The sequence below is a fragment of the Glycine soja genome, chromosome 10 (assembly GCF_004193775.1).
Source record: "Glycine soja cultivar W05 chromosome 10, ASM419377v2, whole genome shotgun sequence".
Classification (NCBI taxonomy): Eukaryota; Viridiplantae; Streptophyta; class Magnoliopsida; order Fabales; family Fabaceae; genus Glycine; species Glycine soja.
Genome location: NC_041011.1, coordinates 53,010,152 through 53,030,230, shown reverse-complemented (window position 1 = coordinate 53,030,230; position 20,079 = coordinate 53,010,152). Strand labels below are relative to the sequence as shown.

Here is a 20,079-nt window from a genome sequence, read left to right as displayed (position 1 = left end):
TACTCTGCACCGTTACGTTTATACTTTCTTTCATTCTAAAAACATCATAAATCATTTCCTTCCTCTCTCTTTCCATTTCATTTTCCCTAAATTACATGTTTGGTCCTTTTTTATATCTTAGAAGCTCAAATTTTGAGTTTAATCTACATTTTTTATATTATTGTATTTTTATATAAAATTCACTCAATCCCAAATTTAAAATTATCATTTTTATGATTCAGATTTGTTTTGTTTTAATATTAATTTATTAATTTCTGTAAATTTAAAAAATGCTAATGAATGATTATTTTAATTAATATAATTGTATACTTATCTTTAGTTACAAATGAAAAAATTATTTATATTTTCATGAGAAATAATTTAAATAAATATCATCGAAATTCTTAATATAAACTAATTTTTTTTATTGTTATTAATTAATTTAAAATTCAAATATATAATTGTTTTATCAATTAGAATATAATTACCATAGTTTAAATTATAATACATTTGAATGTTGAATAAGAAAACCATACTAATTACGATTAATTTAATCTTTTTTTATATTACAATTACTTTAATTAATATCATTATGTATTTTCATGATATAAAAATAGAAAAATATTTTTTTCTATGACAATTTTTTTTCAGTTGCATTTACTAAAAATAGTAAGATGTCTTAATCTAAATTTGAATTTGCTACAAATTGAAACCAAAATTTATGCCATTGTTATTAATTAATTTTAATCAAAATATATAATATTATTATAAGTTAGGTTATAATGTTTAAATTAGGATTAATTATCGTGATTAAATATTTTATAACTAAATAATCACCTTATTTTTTATAATTATTCATCATTTATATTTTTGCGAGATAACATTTATGGGATAATTTTTCTTATATAAATTTTAATTCTATGGGAAATGTGATACTATGAATTGATGTAAAAAATTGTTAATTAAATTATGGAATTCATCGTGATAGACATTTGATTCTATGAAAAATATTTAAACTTTACCCTTCTCTTACTGTCTTTGTTTTTTCAAACGTATATTTGTTGTTCATGTTGCATAGACAACTTTTAATGAAAAAAAGTCATAAATAAGTCATTAATCCAAGTATTTTTACAAATAAAAAGAAGAATAAGAACACAGAAAAAACGTTAAAAAGAAAACAAATAGTATAAACTAAAAAGAACTCATTAATATTGTAATACTCTCAAATTATCACCAAACATTTTCCATCAAAGTCACCCATAATCACAATCACCATTTCTGCCTCATACACACGGGGAAGGACCTGCGTTATGGGGAGGGGCTCTGATTTCTTCTCCAATTCAAAAAAATAATAGATTATTATTATAAAAAATTAAATTTTATTTAGTATAAATTGATTTTTTTTTTATCCATCAGTACCAACAAATTTACAACATTCATGGATTTTGCTCAATCAACCAACTAAATTACACGCTCTTCGTAGTAAAAAAATTGATTTGAAACTAAATATTATATTCTTATTATACGATTAATTTTATCTCTTAACTTCTTTTTACATTATAAAATAAATAGTACTCTTATTTTTTTTTAAATCTTATCTCAATATTAAATTTTATTAAATTTTAGTTATTTATTATATAATCTGTTTTTATCTCATAACTTTTTTAAATTATAAAATCAATAGTAATTTTATCTTTCTAAACAAATTTTACATAAATATTATATTTCATCAAAATTTAGTTATTATATAATTAATTTTTTTATTAATATCTAATTGTTAAACTCTATTTAATAGAATTGAAGAAAAAAAATTCCAAATCTCATATAAACAACTATTATTTGATTGACTAGAGATTGTTGTAATTTTTAAATCATGAAAACACATAACAGTTACAGTAATGATGAGTTGTGAGAACCTATATCGTTGACAAGAGATAAAAGTTGAAAGACACAAATACCACACTAAAGAGAAGAATTTCCAAATATGATATTTAATGTAACAAATACTACATTTTGTAATAAAGATGAAAGATAGAAAATTTATTGACTAATTGTTAATATACATTAAAAAGAAAATTATTGAAAAAGTAGTATAAATTCAATTATTAATTTATTTTCATGAGATATAAGAAAGACGTTTTGTGTTTTAGTAGATTATAAATGTAAATATTTAACATATTGGAACATCAAATTATAAAAAAATTGTTTAAAAACTGGTAAATATAATTGTTAGGTGAAGTTTATTTTATTTTATTATCCCCAACTTATTCCAGTTTGGATCTGCCCCTGCATACACATCCATCACATAAAGCCTACAACCTTTGAAAAAAAATTCACCAACAATAATAAAAGAGAAGAGTCAGTTTTAAAATTATTGAATTTATCGTTTGATAGTGTTATTATCTTATTAGAAAAAAAATTATGTTATATGGTAAAATAAGATTTTTTAAGAGAAAAATGACTGAACATAATGGTAAACATTAGATATAAATATATAAATATCATTCAAAGAAATTTGTAAAAAAAAAAACTCAAAACTTTATCTTAGAGAATGAATGGAAAGATTGGTAAATTTGTGTTTTTGACTTGTATTTATCCCCTCTTATAATCTGAATAAAAAAAATAAAATACATGTGTTAGCAATTGATTGTATTAGAAGGAAACAGTGAAAAAAATATGTATATATAGAAAACATTGAAAGTAAATTAAAAGAGAGAAAATGTAGCTTAGAATAAAAATATCAATAAATTTGTGTTTCTTACTTGTATTGATCCCTCTATGGAAACAGAATAAATAAAATAAAAGAAAATATTAGTCTCTTCTCAAAATAAAAGAAGTATGAAATATCATCATACAGTGGACAAGGAAGGCGAAGAAGAGTTAAAATGGGAGAGAGAGATAGAGTATGGTGTAAAATTTCATGTAAAATTTGAATTAATAGAAATAAAAAAAGTACACAAGAAGTAATTGACAAAGTACATAAAAATGTTTAAAAAATCAAATTCAAAAGGATTGCAACAAATATATGGCAAAAGAAAAGCCAGAAAAATAAAATCCAATTTGCTTCAAAATTAATAGATTGATTTGTTAACAATTAACGTGATCAATTGCATGATTCAAAATCCTTTGATTATAATATTGATTTGTTAAACAGATTTACTAATATTTTCCTAAATGAAGACTTTATAAATCATATTAATTATAATATAATATTCATTGTATTTACCAGATTTTGAAAAATACTTACCAAATTAATTCCTTGAATATGGGTATTAGATGATTAGAAAATTATAAAATATGGAATTGTTCTGAATTTTTAATTAATTAAAATTTTATTAATTGCGTTTAATTAGAGGATAAATGTTTAAAATATTTAACATAATAATATTAATTAATGAATTTTTTAGATAAATATTAATTTTTAATTTTTAATATATGAAGAAACATAATAATTTATTAACATGTAATAGAATGATAAAATTCATACACAAAGTTAAATCATTAATACAATGCATTTAATAGGAATCTGATTTGATATATTAAATTTACATTTAAAATTGAATTAATTGCAGTTTTCGTCAATAGTATCAATCCTTATTATTTTAAATTATATTGAATTAATTAATTAAAATTGAATTAATTACATTTAATCAGAGAAGGATTTTGGAGTTGTCATGTGACATTTTCCATTTATATAAAATCTTATTTTTTATAATATACATAATATATAATATAAAATAATAATTAATTAAATTATACAAACATCTATATGATACATTAAATAATTAAAAGTAATTTCGAATTTTCTGTTTGATTTCTTTATATATAATTATTATAAATGCACATTTAATTTTTGTCACTATTTTTAATTTCTTGAATGACATATCTTGATATAATTGTCATAAATAAAAAATATTTTCCTTCCTTTTTTATCCTAATTTTTAATTTTGAAAAAAAAAAGTAGGACATTTTTCTAATAGAACACTCGTAATGATAGACACATAGTCAACAATAATATAACTACAAATAATAAATTAAATATTATAATAATAGTGTAACATAAAAATATAAAATATAACTACAAATATAAAACAACATAAACTTATTATCTATTATTATTATTATATCTTGATGTATAACGGTAAAATAATAAAATATAGTAACAAGTTCAAAAAAATAAAAAAATCCTATTTGATTAAAAAAGAATAATAAGAAAATTAATATTGGTTTGATCTGGACTTAAAATGAAATGCTAATTTCATATGAAAATTAAAATATGAAACTCTTTTGATAATTCGTATATCATGTTCAGTTAAAAAAAATCATATATCATGCTAAATTTTTAAATATATTTCAAGCTAAATTGAAATTATTTATATCAATAAATAATTTCATCCCAAGTTTTTGGTAAAATTTAATACAAAATTGAGGAGTTAAGTAAACAAAATGTATTATTTACTTTTGACGTGAGAGGAAGTTGGGTAAGATTTTGGTTTGCGAGAATTATAAGTCAAGTGATATTTGGATTGAGAATGTTTTGTTTTTGTTTTAAAAGAAAATAAAAAATAAAAGTGAAAATATGTACGCTGAATTTTAGAAAATATTTTTTATAAATATATTTTAAGAAAAAAGATCTAAAAATAAAAATAATATATTAATATTGTCTATCTTTATTGAAAAGTGAAAACACAGTAACACCTTAAAATAATTTATTTTCTATACATATTTTTTAAATCTTAAATATTTAAAAATGAAAATTACTTTTAAAAAATGAAAACAGAAATAAACACTTATAGTAAAGACTAGTAAATATTTTTCCATATTTAATATGCATTTTAAAATATATGATTAATGAGAAAAGAATATTCCCATTAATGTTTTTTAATCCCTCTCCCATGAAAATTTTCGGAAGAGGAAGTAAAAATCTTATTTTTTTAGTTTAATGAATAAAAATATTATAAAATTATATATAATAAATAATGAATAAAAAAATATATAACTCTTTTGAATTAAATAGAAAGAGTTGGAATTCCGAATAGCAGAGGCAAAGGAAGTAAGGAAGGAAAGGGAGAGCATAAAAGCAGCAATGGGCATTAGAAAGCGGTCTGTGATTGTTGAGTTGACGATTGAAGAAGGAAGGAGAGAGAGTGTGTGTGTGTGTGTGATTCACATTCTGATCTTGAATTGAATTCATCTCCAACTCCATGGCTCCGGCGATGAGGATCGTTTTCGGTCTTCTCACTTTTGTCACCGTCGGAATGATTATAGGTATCTTCTTTCCTCTCTTATAAAAAGTACGATCTCTTCTACCTTATAACATTATTCACTATTCCCTTCTGCAATCCCAGGCGCTCTCTCTCAATTGGCCATCATACGAAGATTGGAAGACTCTTACGGTATACTATTATTATTTCATAGGTTAAATTTAGGATTTATTATTATAGGTACACTTTCTTATGCTCTGTTAGCTTAACTGCTCCGTCTAGGCACCGATTCTTTGCCATTTAGAAGATTGCGTGGACTCGACACTGATCGTCACCTTCAATTGCCAAGAGGTCACTATTCTTTTACTTTTCTTTACAGTATGATTGGAACTTCCTTTTCAAACTTTTCTTCTGTTTTTCAGGTGTTCCTTTTTGGAATAATGACAAGGAAGCAGAAATCTTACGCCTTGAATATGTATGTCTGTTCTGTTGTCCCTCTTTTTTCTGCCAAACTTTTATATTTACATGTTTTCTCAGTCTCACCCTCTTATTCCTTCCCGTAGGTCAAACCTGAAGTGCTTAACTGGTCTCCACGAATTATTTTACTTCATAACTTCCTGAGCATGGAGGTATGACCTCCCTTCTTAATGCTGATTTTTCACTCTTAAAACTCAGAATCCCCGAATTACAACCATATTATGGTAAACCTTTGTTAATTTTAACATACCTATGCCTATTAATTTGGTTGTAAAGTTAAGGTATAAATCCAAATAGTTACATCATTCTATAATTGTCATTATATTCTGTGCTGTTATTCATGGGAAAACTTGAAACTGCATGTTTGGACTGTGTGTGTGTCTATATGTATAAGGTCATATAAACTACTGGAGTTAAGGATGTTAAGCATAAAAGAAAGACCCTATCAAGCCTCCACTCTTGTCATCTGGGACCTTTTTCACTTAGTTGCATATTATTCAATTTCTATAGGCAAAGTACCATTTAGTGGATGAGTGGATCTATTTTAGCGCTTCATCAGTGAAGATTAATGAGTAAACTAAAATTTCCTCATGAGGTACCAACATGTGTTGGTCTGAGCGGAAGGTGCTTAAATCTCTTAAGTGTGTGGTCTTGGGTTTGATTCCAAGATTTGTGTGTGGAAAACATTCTGTTGGTAGGGTCCTCTGCTTTAGTTCTTGACCATGCCCCGGGAGATTAGTCTCTCACCTACTGAGTGGGAGGATACTGTGGGAATCAAAAAAAGAAGTTTGTTCTTGAAGTGCTAGTTTGCTAGAGCCAAAGTGTGATATGCTTGTTAGCCATATATAAGATCAAACATGCTACACCTGGGCAATTAACAGCAATTTAAAAAACAAATAATCTGCTGAATAAAAACTTTGCTGATGATGGGCATATGAGTGTATTAAAATTATTTTATCTTCCCAGGAATGTGATTATCTCAGGGCTTTAGCTCTCCCTCGCCTGCATATTTCAACTGTTGTGGATACAAAAACTGGAAAGGTACATTGACAGTTTTCTTTTCTTTTGCAATTTCACTTTGATTGATCATAATCATCAATACACGCTAGGTGATGAGGTTGGGTTTAAGTTTCATTTTGCTCAAGTGAAGTATTGCCAGATTCACCATGGGAAAACTTTTGTACTCTGTTTTTTTATTTCTTTGTTCTCTTTTATGAATTAATTATATTTTTGTAAACTACTATATAGCTTCAGATGGTGGGAAGACCCTTCTCACAGAAAATATCTAATCTAGGACTAGGAAAAAAGATAAGTGAGAAGTTTTCAAACTTAAAAAGAAGAATACCATGCTTCAAACAAAGGAAGAACTGAATCCATTTTAAGAGTTATTTAGAAATCATTGCTTGATCTCCTCTATGGACTAACCCTCTATTAGGCAAGTTCTTTGATTCTACCCAGCAAAATACATCACATTGGAGATTATGAAGCTTGTAGAAACCAAAGAGACAAAGATATATAGAGAAAATCCAGTCTAAGTCTTATTGTACTTGAGAGGGATGTGTGCAGCATACGAGTATGGTACAAATGTTTTGTGCACTCCTTTGATCAATGTGTCAGTTTAGCCTTGCTGTGAAATTTTGGCCTTTTTGAGAATTGCTTTTTTAAAATACGCTGTTACAAAAAAAACCATAGAAAGAAATAATTTTTCTGAATTGATTTTTTTACTGCTTTGAGTTGCTTACTAATTATAACAAAATTTCACTTCTTTCACATTTGTGCATTTGCTGTCACATAAAGGCATGTCTGTTTGGCCTTATTGTGAAATATTATGGAGTACACTCGTTGACAGCAATTTTGTGTGTCTGCTATTCTGCTGTCATATAAAAACACTAAAAAGAATTTGGCAAAACACCTTGAAGAGTTAAAAGATATGCTTTGCTGTAAGAATAAAAGAAGTTTTTTGTTGATTTCCCACAATGGTCAAATAGGTTCAAAATATTATAAAGAATTTTTTTTCCTATTTTTTTTCTCTTGCTTTGCTTTCCAATCATACCATTTTTTTTTTTGGGTTGTGACATCAATTTTATGCATTTACATATAAAACACCTAAAAGAATTTGGCAAAACACCTTGCAGAAATAAAAGAAATGTTAAGATTAAAGGAAGCTTTTGTTTATTCACACAATGACCAAATGGGCTTGTAGATCTGGTACTATGTCATTCTTAGAATACGACAATAACAACAATAAAGCCTTATCTCAGTTGGCATATCATCCTTAGAATATGGTTTGATATTCTATACATATGATCGTTGTTAAGCAAAAGCGCTCTGTACTGTCAAAATTATGAAAAGGGAAAAATTGGAGTTAAACTTGTCAAAACTAAAGTTATTAATTGAACTTCCGTTTTGAAAAAGAAAAAAAAGAAACTTCAACAAGTGCTTCTGGTGTTGGGCAAAAATGGCAAATTTGTGCTGCTAAACACAGTTCTGGTTGTGAGCCAACCTTGAAAAATAGTAAGAATTGCTTTAGCCTCTTCCAACATGGCCAAAAGACTACTTTCAGATGCTTCTATCACTACATAATCAGATTAAGAAAAGGAAATCCATATCAAAACAAATGTGGACATATTGTGCAGTAGTACTATATGGGGTCATTGGCATCTATGAACATGTGTTTCTTCATGAAACATGATATTTCTATCTTGTACAGGGAATCAAGAGTGATGTCAGGACTAGCTCTGGTATGTTTTTGAATTCTAAAGAGAGAAAATATCCTATGGTACAAGTAAGTTAACAATTTTACTTTCCCCTCAAGTCTTACTTTAGTCATTAAATCAGTGTAAAAAGCATGGACTGCACCATCTGGTGTAACCATTAAATTGAAACAGTTTTCTGTAGTCTGATACACACTAAAACACTTTTGCATGAAACTACCTGGTTCAATAAGAATCCTTGTTGGGTGGTTATTAGTGATCACTGACCAGTTTGGTTTGAAAGTTGAAACATATTGCCACCCCTATGGTCCTTTAGGGATTAGTGATTGACACCTTGGTTTTGGTTACACACAAACACAAAGAGTTATTTTGCTCCCCAGATTCATAAATCTGATCACAAAAAAATTGGAAACATTTCTGCTGTTTAAATTAAGGGTGAGCATGGTTTGGTTCCCTATGAAAAACTGAAACAAACCAAACCGGTAATATGGTGCAGTTTCCAGAACCAAACTATTTTGGATTTCAGTGAGTCAGTTCAGAACTGGTTTGGATTTCAGTGAACCAGTTCAGATTCAGTTTTAAAATATGAACTGGTTTAGTCTTTGTTGTAGTTCCTTAGAAAGAACCTGCAAGTGCTAAGCATGAAGCTGCACCAGTTAATCATAATAAATTTGATCTCTGTATATGTATTATATAAAACTTTTAGATTCCTTGAAAACCTTATATTTAATTTTTTTTTATACAAATCCACATTTTATTGAATAACATTAATTGTACAGTTTGATAAAATATGTTCAAATTGCTCAACTAGGCAATTGAAAAAAGAATTTCTGTCTATTCTCAAATACCAATTGAAAATGGAGAGCTTATGCAAGTCCTGAGGTGAGAATATGACTTATTTTTTCATGCTACATCTGAACATGATGGGTTTTACCAGTATCAAGACTAACATCTGCAGCAGCACAGGTACGAGAAGAATCAATATTACAAACCACATCATGACTATTTTTCTGATACTGTAAGTTGTATTTGTCTTTGTTAATTTTCAAGTTATAGCCAAGATAATAATTTCCTTGAAGTGGCTTCAACGAAATCCCATCTACAACCTTTTGTGTTTCTTTTTTGAGACAGTTCAACTTGAAGCGTGGTGGGCAGCGAATAGCCACAATGCTTATGTATTTAAGTGACAATATTGAAGGAGGAGAAACATATTTTCCATTGGTAAGCTTCTTGTTTTCTGAAATTTGTCATTTAACTTACTTTGGTAGTTGCTGTATACATACGAAGCAGCATATGAATAGCCTGACTCAAGAGGAAATATTAGATGCCAGGCTGATGCTGCATTTGTGTCTGGACCATAAGTTTAGGTTCTAACTGAGAAAAGTGAGTGTGTTTTGTTTAATGACTGGGTCTTTTGTTTTTCACTTCCTCTGTTTAGTTCCTAGAAGTATCAAATATTGTGTTGTATCTTGTATGCCCCCCAGCAGCTTTGTTCCAAATCTTATTCTGCATTCATCTCGTTGATAATTAGTTAAATTTTAATTTATACGTGTTCTGACAGTTGCTTAGAAATGGAATGCCAAATTATTATGATGCCCGTGATTATGTTTACTGGTTAAACTAGTTATGTCAATCTTATGCCTTATTGTCTTTTCCTGAATTAAGGTATATATTGATTCTATTTAGATTATTGGATTTTACCTTAAGCATGAGAAATATGCTCAATTTGTAACATGCTAGTAATAGCTATCTATTCTGTGGTATGTGCTAGCCTGTTCTCTGTCATTCTAGTTGGGCATTTTGACCGTACTGATGCTGCTGTTAATAATATACAATATAATTCAGGCTGGTTCAGGTGAATGCAGCTGTGGTGGGAAACTTGTCAAAGGGCTATCTGTGAAGCCGATTAAAGGAAATGCAGTGCTTTTCTGGAGTATGGTTAGTGTAATTAGTTTGCTTATTATGGACATTATCCACGGACACCTAATAATGATTATAAGGGTAAAGTAAGACAAGTATTTACAAAATAAGGCTTAAATAACTCTAATTTCTGGGAGTTATCAATTTAATTATCAACAGGCAAACAAATCCCTTACAAATAAAATAGAATCCAGGCTCATCTCATATTAATTTGGAACTTAAAATCTGCTGAAATGACTTATTTCTCAAATCACACAGTATGGGTTTTAGGCAATCTTCATCCCTACATCTCACTTTTTAACATTTTATACATCTTAGTTTGCAAACATAAATTTGATTCAACGTATGTCATAAACTTAAGTCTGATAAAAGAGTTTGCTATAATATCACACAGTATATGACTTATGTTTGTCCTGTGGATTTTTAAGCTGGATGGAAAATTTACGATGCAAAATTGTCTACTTGATCTTGTCAGGGACTGGATGGACAGTCAGATCCGAATAGTGTGCATGGAGGATGTGAGGTAATCTCTGGGGAGAAGTGGTCAGCTACCAAGTGGTTGAGGCAGACGACTCACACTTGATTTTTTAGCTGTCAACATCTTGTGCGGTGTGACTCAAGAAAAAAAAAATCACTAATTGGATTTCCCCCGTTATATTTGTACTCATGAAAAATTAGTTATTGATATTATAAGCACTTGATAGTGTTAACCTTCGATCAATAAACTACAGCATAATCTGATATTATTATAAGATGCTCCATGTATGGTTTTATCTATACCATTGGTTGCGAATGATATAGTCCTCATTTATTCAAGCTTCTGTTAAATCTCTAGACATCTTGATTAGAAGAAACCAACGTCAAGATTTCAACTCTTTCTGATTGAGATAAAGAAATACTAAATTGGACGCAAAATTCATACGTATACTCTTATCGTTGCTAAAATTCAACATGTGAATGATATGAAGGAATACTCGAAAGATGAAAGTACATGCTTAAACATATGACTGACTAATGTCACCCTTTAATCGTCAGGCAAAATAATAAAGTTCTAGGAATACATGCCTAAATCAAAACATGGAGGATTTATGTATCGGGAATTGAATGTCCTTGTCTATGTTTATGTTTATGTTTATGTTTGGCCTTTAAACGAACAGCGACCTGGTAACCATAGAGACAGATACACAGATACGCAGATGACCCTCAAGCATCGGTTGATAGAAATAATTCTTGAACAGGTCCCAGAATTCATCTCTGCCAGCCAGTTTATGAATGTAACATTAATAAGTTTATGCAAAATCTTAGAAGAGAGTTGATGACGTGGTATTAAGTTTGTTTAAGAGCAAACCTGACTTGTGGAAGGGTCAACAAGGAATAGCCCTTTACATCAGGGTGCATATTAAGCACAAGCACTTGCAACCTTGAAAGGTCTAACGCCTCAGAGCATCAATTAGCTTCTTTATCCTGAAATTTTGATATACGACAATAATTACATTAACAAAAGGTATATTTAATCAGATGGTTAGTAAATAAAAGGGTATGGGATGGCCAACCTGCTTGGTGTGCCGCTAGCAATGTTAACACGGTTTTTTAACAAAGAAATCTGCATTAATCATAAAGGACAATTATATGAAGAACAACACATTTATTTAAATTCTTTCAGGGTTCAAGGATAAAGGGAATTGAAACTTTATGGATAAAAATTTAAAATCATAGCTCCTATGTACGTAAGGAAACTAAACTTGTTTTATTGGATAATATATTGAATTTTTTAATCAGAACTTGTTAAAGTTAAAATGTGTGAGCTGTAATGCCTACAAATTTTTCTCTGGACTGGAGACGGAACCATAGGAATTGTAGAGCATTTGCATAAGAAGAATTAACAAGTCGAAGTGGTAGGAAAGATAGCATAAGAGGATTGAAAATATCCTAGCAGAATCAACACATGAACTTGAATTTGGCAAATATTCCATCGATATCCTAATGTTATCAAATGAAGGGAATTGATCCATTTGAGAGAGTATGTAAGGAACGTACCTGTTCATCAAACTTCATATGCTTTGAGAATAACTTTGCAGCATGACATTGTTTAGTCATAGAGCGAAAGCCCCTGCAGGAGAAAACAAAATTAGGGTTTTGGTTAAAGAAATACAGTACTTGCAGAGAGATGTATGCATCTTAAAGCAGATGAAGTTAAGATAAGAACTGCGGGACTTCCAGCATTAAGTTTGCACACTCTCTACAAGAAGAGAGATGTTTGTACCGGCTTTAGAGAAAACTGGATTAATTCTGGAAGGAAACAATATTTAAAGGCATATGTCAATCTCTAATACTATGGATCTTAAGTCATATCCTTACAACAAAATGAGAATGTACTAACAAAATTGAAATAACGAAAACAAAATGCATAAAAAGCTAGGGAATCCTAGCTAGTAATTATTTCACTTGGTCCATTGTATTGTTCGGTGCGGCCTGATCATTTTCCACCGTACTCAATACAACGTATATATAGTTAATTAATTGGAAGAGGGTCTATAAGTAGCAACTTGATTCTGTTGTCTGTGGTGCAGTCAGTCTCCATATTGGTAGGTGCAATGCGAAACCCGAGCCATGTTAATAGCTATTTGCATAAAACCATTGGGGAGTGTAGAATCCAAAACTCGCTCTCGGTTCATCTTAGCTTATTCCACTCTTCATCAATCAAATTTCTCAACTCCTCACGTGCTTGCTCCTCAGAAGTGCATGCCTTTCTCATGCATGTGGGACGTGATTGAATTTGTTGTTTCACCCCTCTCTAACTCAGCCTGCAGTACGTTTTTTATGGACAAATGGTAGTTGTTCCAGGTGCTTACTAAATGTTGGAATAATTAATTTTCTTGTTTGACCATTTTGCTTCTTGGAGGAATGCTTTGCACAACTCAGGCCACTATTGTATATAATTGGATCGAGAGAGAGAGCACTAAAGAGTTAACAAATTAACCTCTCAATAGCATCGGTGAAGAGTTGTATCTCGTCCAAAGTACCATAGACGTCGTATAAATCATCGATGATGGTGACTAGTCCGAACATTTTAGTGACAACTTTACGACATTCACTGAATTGAGGATCGGGTGCCATTCCCAGCACCCAGAAATATACCTCCATTAATCTGTCTCGGACAAACTCCAGCTTGCTTGTTAGCCCCATCTCATTCCACCATCTAACGTACAAAGCATCAATTAATTAGTTTACATTAATTTATCTTCTTGTATCTCCCTCGTACGTTAATTAATTAAGAATTGAAACTTTTTAATAACCTTGACAGTTCTCGCAGCTCTTTCTGGTACCATGTTGAAATCCAACACTGCAAGCCGCTCGAGTAGCTAGCAACTGATGGTGGGGTTCTGTTGGTTCATATTTGTCAAGGTACCATCGTGCTTCCAGTCTATACAATCTTCGGTGATATGGAAGTTCTAGTGCATGACTAACTTGTTCTGCCACTTTGATGTTTAGGTTGTTCTTGAGATGTGTTATTGAAAATGCCCTTGCCTCGTCCAAGAGATTTTCTCCCTCAAAGCCAAGAAAGGGTGCTTCATATAGACTAAGCAACCCTTGCACATCACCTTTGAGTTCACCATCCTTGTCCTTAAATCTCTCAAACACATCTGCATGCACCATGTTAGCAAATCAACAAGGTAGGTCATATGTAGGTGGAAATCGTAACATATAAAAACGTACCTTGGGAGACCTCAAACACATCTTCATATAGACTTGTCATTTGTTGTATTTTTTTTTTTTTATATTTCAAAAGACACATGTCTAACATTGCTTAGTTTAATTAACATTAATTGTTTCTATTTTATATATATCATTGAAAGGTTTTTAAAGTGGTTAGTAAGAGACATTGGTTCACATGCATGAAATTGAGTCTTGCTGTAGGCATTAATGTAATGCAAATCTATCAATTTGCCTCCTTGGGCTTGCAATCATAAGCTTCAAAGATTTTTTGTATTCTACATTTTAATAAATTATTTTTTGAAAAACATATATATGTTGTATCAGGTTTATTTGCGGCATCGCAATCTACACCATCTACCCATCCTGTGAGATTCCTCGCCATGGAGAGATTAGTCGACGTAGCTAGCATGTTATGGGACTTAGCATAAATGGACAGTCAAAGCTACTTGAAGACGATCTTTGGAATGAGTTTGTTCATATATAATAATCAAGCGCGCCTTATGTATCTTCCAAAATCGTCATCTTCATCATTTAAGACTCATTGTATTGCCTTTTACCATGTAAAATGCCCTAGTATGCTTTTTTGAACAATAGGCAGCTAGCCTAGCACAGTAGTCATAATAATCAAAGGAGATCTTAAAAGAAATAAAGTTGTTGCCAGCCTGTCAGATTTATAATTCAGTGTATTCCACCTCCATTTTCACAAATAACTGCATCCATTTTTGCATAGCTGATGATAGTATCATCATGAATGAATTCAGAAAGTATTTAAAGAAGGAGCATATATTAAGAGAACAACTTTAATATAAACACAATGGAACTAGTATACTGTAATCATTTTATAAAAGAAATAAATTTTACATATATAGCTCTTTAAAAACACAGTCCATGTAATTCCACTTCCAAACATAAAGATTCCACTGGAGTTGTTACCTTTCAAAACTTTTAGAAAAATGTACCGATCTTAATCTTGAATTCTTGATTGAACATCTCGAACTCTTAATGATTTAATTTATACCTACATTTACTCTATCCGAATGAATATATAATCCTTTTTTTGGTGTAGGAAACCATGAGAAGTCATTTTATTCGAAGCTTTTGATCAGAGACAAAAATAGTCATTACTAGCAAAATGACATTAACTCAATCACGTTTTATTATTTTATTCTTTTTGCTTCAGGCAGAAATGTACACATTTTCATTGGTTACAAACTTCCACAGTAATTCACCGAACATGAAAATAGATTGAAATAAAACAAAATGGATTTCATTCCTAATTGGATCAAACATAGAACAGGTTGATTATTTTAATTCACCCCATTCTCACTTGTATTCAGGTTCTGATTCCAAAAATTAGTCATTCATTGTACCATACTTAGCCAAACAAGAAAATAAACAATCTGAATAGAAAATGAACCTGGACTTTGAAAGGCAATTCTTGAAGAAAACGAAGAAATATTTCTAGATTACCATATTACAACATACACTGTACAATTGTAGCATTGACAATCTAAAAACTTTCGGTTCCTTCATTATTCATTCAAGTAGATCGGTACAAAATCAGTTTTCATTCTTTGCCATCAAAACCTTGACTTGTATGCACGTTGCCATAGAATAGAATCTCGTAAAACAAAATAAGTTAATTATTTGCTTTGTTTGCATCCGCAGGTGCAATTCTCCAGTTCTCTGTGAAGGTTCTGAAAGAGGGCAAAAAAATATTGTAGGCAAGATCAACAGATGTAATAAAATTAAGTGACGCTTCAATTTATTCTCTGTTATTGTTATCCTTGAAGATATGTAAGCTTCAATATAATAGAGATAACGAACAGACTAGACTAGAGTCGAGGACTTGAGCATGTTTGAGTGGCTTAAATAATAATTCAGGAATGAAGACTAAAGAGAACAAGTACAGTATATTCTTGGTACAAGTTAACCGACTCGATGTGACTTTTCACATCCATTCTTTTTTCTATTTTTAAAGAATTCACAGCTTCAACATGTACCTAACTATGTGATAGAAAATATCATTTTTTTTTCTTCTCTGCATCACATCTCTTATCTAGTTATTCATCTTATTAGAATGAATTGTTATGTGAGTTGGTTGTATGAGTATCATTTCCCTTGAAGGATAATATGCTATCGTAAAGACATTTTGTACAACAAAATTTATAATTTAAAAGAAAGGCAAGAAGATAAGGACGAGAAGTATTGAATAAGATGAGTAATGTGATAGAAAGAAAGGAGAAAAAAAAGTTGTAAAAGGTGTGGAGAGACATGTGATGGAAATTGAGGGGGGGAATGAGATATGAGTCAGAATTATTTGATAGTTTAGAGAGAGTGATGAGAAAATAATTACAGTAGTATATAAAAAAAGAAGAAGAGGGACCTGAAGCTGAGTTTGAAGACCTTTAATATGTTGAACGGCCAAATCGAGCATGTCAGCATAGCATGTTTGCTAGAATTAAAGAGAAGAAGGTGAGTTAGACAGAAGAGAGTGAAATAAGAAGGAGGCATAAATAGAAATAGGAAAACCTTATCCATATTGGATACAAGGTCCTGTAATTTCTTGAGCTTGCCACTGATTCTAGTTCTTCTCTGACGCTCGGCAATGCTACGGGGATGAGTAGCACAACCTCGCTTAGCACGGATTTTACAAGGGACAGAATCTCGAGGAATGTGCAATAGCTTCTCCAGACTAAACTGTGATTCCAAGGCTTTCAGGCAACGAAGAAGGATACATGGAGGCAAGAGAGTCCAGTCCAGGAGATACATGCAATGCTATGCCACTTGCCTGCTCGTTACGTCACTCACCTGCCACTTTATCACATACTCCCTTTTTCTTTTCTCAATTCAAACTCTTTCTGATACACACTCTATTATGAGTTAAAATTTATTTTAAAAAATATTAAATTAAAAGAAAGACTCCTTAAATAAGAAATAATCCATCTAAAGAAAAAAAAATCAATAAACTTTTATTCAAAGTAGTATATTAAATAATATGTTATTAGTATTTCTCAAATATTTTTAACCATCAACATTTTTTCTAATAAATTAATTGACTATTGTGATAATTAGCCCAAAAGTCACATAAAAAATTATTTCTAATTAAGGTAACAATAATTCTATTCAACTTTAAATAAACTAATTCTAGACTCATCGATCTCTAACCAGAATTGATAACAAAATAATAACTTCGAGAGAAATTATATATGGTTGAAAAACACAATTCAGATACAGCATTGGTTACTATTAACATCTCTCTCTTTTCTTTTTCTCTTTTTCATTTTGAACCTGTTCTAACAATTTTTTATGATATATTATACAAATATGTCATACAAATAAAGTTTTTTTTTATTTATCATACGAATAAAGTTAAGATAAAAATGTATTAAACTAAAATAGAGAAGAGTAATAAATTATAAAGGTGTGAGATAAATTGTGAAATTTATTTATAAAGCTCTTTAAAATTATAAAGTTAAAATAAAATTAATTAAGTTTTTAAAAATGATAAAAATACAATGCTATAAAAATATGAAAAATATATCATTTTTAAAGTTCTTGAGAATTGTTCCATTGAAGTATCTCTAGGAAAAAAAAAATCATCCAAGTTGTCCTCAAGGACGAAAACGGCTCTATTAAAAAAAATGCAAGAATAAAAAGTGTGGCACCATGCCACTTGTCTCAAAGACTTGATTTAACTTGACACAATAATTATCCTGTTGTGTTTACAAGTAGAGTAACATTTTTTTATCAACAATAATCACATTCCACCAATAAGAATTAGTATTTGATTCAATGGATTAAAGGATATCCTTAATATTTGATTTAAGAGGGAAAAAAAATACTTGTTTTGTTTTAAACTCTTGTCATTGATTATTGGAAGTCTGGAACCCATTAGGAAATAGGAATATTTTAATATTCAATCTTTATTGAAGTTATAATTGTTATTATTTTCTTTCGCTTAGATTGTAGTTAATTATTTTAAAATGATATTAATTTTAAATTTTAATAAATGAAAGATGTACGCAATATATTTCAAATTAAATTAGTGACAAATGGACTTGTTGACCAAAATGAATTAAAAAACAAAACTATTTACCGATTTACTATAGTTTTGAAATAATTTATCTAGTATGAGTATTTTTTACCACATAAAAATGCAGGAGACACCACTCTAAATAACACTTTATGTTCTTCTTTTTTTTACTTGTATTAGGAGGAATCACTCTAAGTGATGTCTTCAGTTTTGATTCTCATACTCTTTTATATCGATTTTTTATTTACAACTGATATATATAAAAATACACAACAGATGATGCGACAAGTAAAATACGAGATATCACTCAAAATAAGAATAACTTCTCCTGTTATATGAACGAAAAATGAGCATACGATATTACTTAAAGTAACATCTTGTGCTTCTTATATGATGAAAACAATCCATATCAACTAAATAGTTGCTAAAATTTATAGGTGTGATAATACCTCAAAATATATCGGTTGCAAACTTCTCACTCTTCTCAATGGACTAGGTACTCTTCAAGATTTCTCTTTGCATTTCACCTCTCAGCAAAATGGTTGTATTGAAAAGAAAAGAAAGAAAACATTGTCATATTCTAGCTAGACTTCATTATTCGAGCCATGCTCGATTGTTCATCTCGTCCTCTCGCCATGGAATGACTTTTGGGTGAAGTCACTTTCATTCTTGTTTATGTCATCAATGTCTTCCTTAATATCTCACCTTTTGAGCATTTCTATCATACCACGCCTAATTGAAATTCCCTTCGTGTTTTTGGTTATGGCTTTTTTGTTCTTTTTCCAGCTTCACGAGCACACTAAACTTGAGTCTCGTGGTTTCCTTTATTGTTTCCTTGAAAGATATCATATTTTTCTATCCCCATGCCACTTGTTCACTTGCCCCTTTGTTAACCTTGTTTTCATAGTGATTATAATGTAGGTTTTTCTTAACATTATATATATATAGTTAAATAGTAAAATTAACGAAGTATACAATTAAAATTAATGTATATTTCACAATATATATTCTATGATAAATGGCATCAATATAAATATAATATAATATTATATTACATAAAATATTATTAAGTCAAGAATTCATATTATTAATATGTAATTGTTTAAAAACTATTCTTATTTTTTAAGAAAATATACCATTGGAATGACTTAAAGTATAATCTAAATCTATTTTATGATTACAATCCTAAAGTCAAAATTGTCTAATGTTCATTTGAATTAGGCCAATGGGTGGGACAAGATGAGTCACAAATATCCCTAAAAGTGATAACAACAATAATGATAATTATAACAATGATGGTGAAGATTGTTATAATGAGAATGAAATTGATGTTGATGTTGAAAATGGTGGTGACAATAAAGTCAATAATTGATTTGATGATAACAATAATGATAAATGTAATGATAATGATAATAGTGAAGATGGAGGCGATAATAATAATGATAGTAATGAAAGAAGAATAAAAAGAGATAAAATATAGTTATTTAATGATAAATAAGTATTAATTTTTAAATATTTTTATACTAATGATAAAAAAGTTATTTCACCGTGTTTAAAATGAATTTTTTTGTTGTTGATGGTAATTTTATTTGTATCATCATGTGTTTTTTTTAATCAAACATGAAATATGTATATTTATAGTGTTTAATATTATATTGTTTTAGCAAATCAAACATAATCTAGCCACATTAGTTATATGTAATTTTAAAGGCTAAAAAATGCAAATGTAAAAATTTTCTTTTCTAACATATACCGTACACTTCTTTTTATGTAGCAGGCAAGCATTTGTAAATGTATGAATAATAGAACATTAATATTTAAGTTTAAATATGTTATATATATATTTTTTAGTTTGTTTTTTTCCTTTAATACCTAAAAAATATTTTCATTTTATTTTATTATCTTACATTTTTAAATTTTTATTTTTAATATTTGTTATTAGTCTAAATTTATTAAGTGATAATATAATATTTTGTTAATCTGACACATCATTAATTAATCAAATGATATGATATGTGTCTTAAAAAATAAA

General features: G+C 29.3%; 2 protein-coding genes and 2 pseudogenes across 3 annotated transcripts; 1 reads left to right on the top strand and 3 right to left on the bottom strand.

Annotated features, from left to right (window-relative positions):
- The first annotated feature begins 5,015 nt into the window (after positions 1-5,015).
- Positions 5,016-11,110, top strand: LOC114372687 (prolyl 4-hydroxylase 1-like). 2 transcript variants are annotated; one of them, XM_028330376.1, is made up of 12 exons: positions 5,016-5,247; positions 5,328-5,375; positions 5,466-5,534; positions 5,606-5,658; positions 5,747-5,812; positions 6,627-6,701; positions 8,371-8,445; positions 9,186-9,256; positions 9,341-9,392; positions 9,506-9,595; positions 10,220-10,312; positions 10,770-11,110. In XM_028330376.1, the coding sequence occupies exons 1-12, from the start codon at positions 5,184-5,186 to the stop codon at positions 10,875-10,877; spliced, it is 864 nt and encodes a 287-aa protein (XP_028186177.1). In that variant the 5' UTR covers positions 5,016-5,183; the 3' UTR covers positions 10,878-11,110. The 2 variants fall into 2 exon arrangements, with proteins under 2 accessions (XP_028186177.1, XP_028186178.1); XM_028330377.1 differs by lacking the exon at positions 9,186-9,256 and having other exon boundaries at positions 5,017-5,247; positions 9,336-9,392.
- A 432-nt stretch (positions 11,111-11,542) lies between these two features.
- Positions 11,543-12,455, bottom strand: LOC114371878 (annotated as a pseudogene).
- Positions 12,456-12,806: 351 nt separating this feature from the next.
- Positions 12,807-14,051, bottom strand: LOC114371877 (annotated as a pseudogene).
- A 1,394-nt stretch (positions 14,052-15,445) lies between these two features.
- Positions 15,446-16,829, bottom strand: LOC114369961 (transcription factor bHLH128-like). Its single transcript, XM_028327240.1, has 3 exons — positions 16,544-16,829; positions 16,398-16,466; positions 15,446-15,708 (listed from the first exon to the last, which is right to left on the bottom strand). Exons 1-3 carry the CDS (start codon positions 16,781-16,783, stop codon positions 15,655-15,657), a joined length of 363 nt encoding a protein of 120 aa, XP_028183041.1. The 5' UTR covers positions 16,784-16,829; the 3' UTR covers positions 15,446-15,654.
- Between the last annotated feature and the right edge of the window lie 3,250 nt (positions 16,830-20,079).

Coding starts and splice junctions, on each gene's coding strand:
- LOC114372687 (XM_028330376.1), top strand. CDS start 5,184: ATGGCTCCGGCGATGAGGATCGTTTTCGGTCTTCTCACTTTTGTCACC. Junction 5,376..5,465: donor AAGATTGGAAGACTCTTACG/GTATACTATTAT, acceptor TGCTCCGTCTAG/GCACCGATTCTTTGCCATTT. Junction 5,813..6,626: donor ATAACTTCCTGAGCATGGAG/GTATGACCTCCC, acceptor TTATCTTCCCAG/GAATGTGATTATCTCAGGGC.
- LOC114369961 (XM_028327240.1), bottom strand. CDS start 16,783: ATGTATCTCCTGGACTGGACTCTCTTGCCTCCATGTATCCTTCTTCGT. Junction 16,467..16,543: donor TTGTATCCAATATGGATAAG/GTTTTCCTATTT, acceptor CTTTAATTCTAG/CAAACATGCTATGCTGACAT. Junction 15,709..16,397: donor GTCTTCAAACTCAGCTTCAG/GTCCCTCTTCTT, acceptor GCCCTCTTTCAG/AACCTTCACAGAGAACTGGA.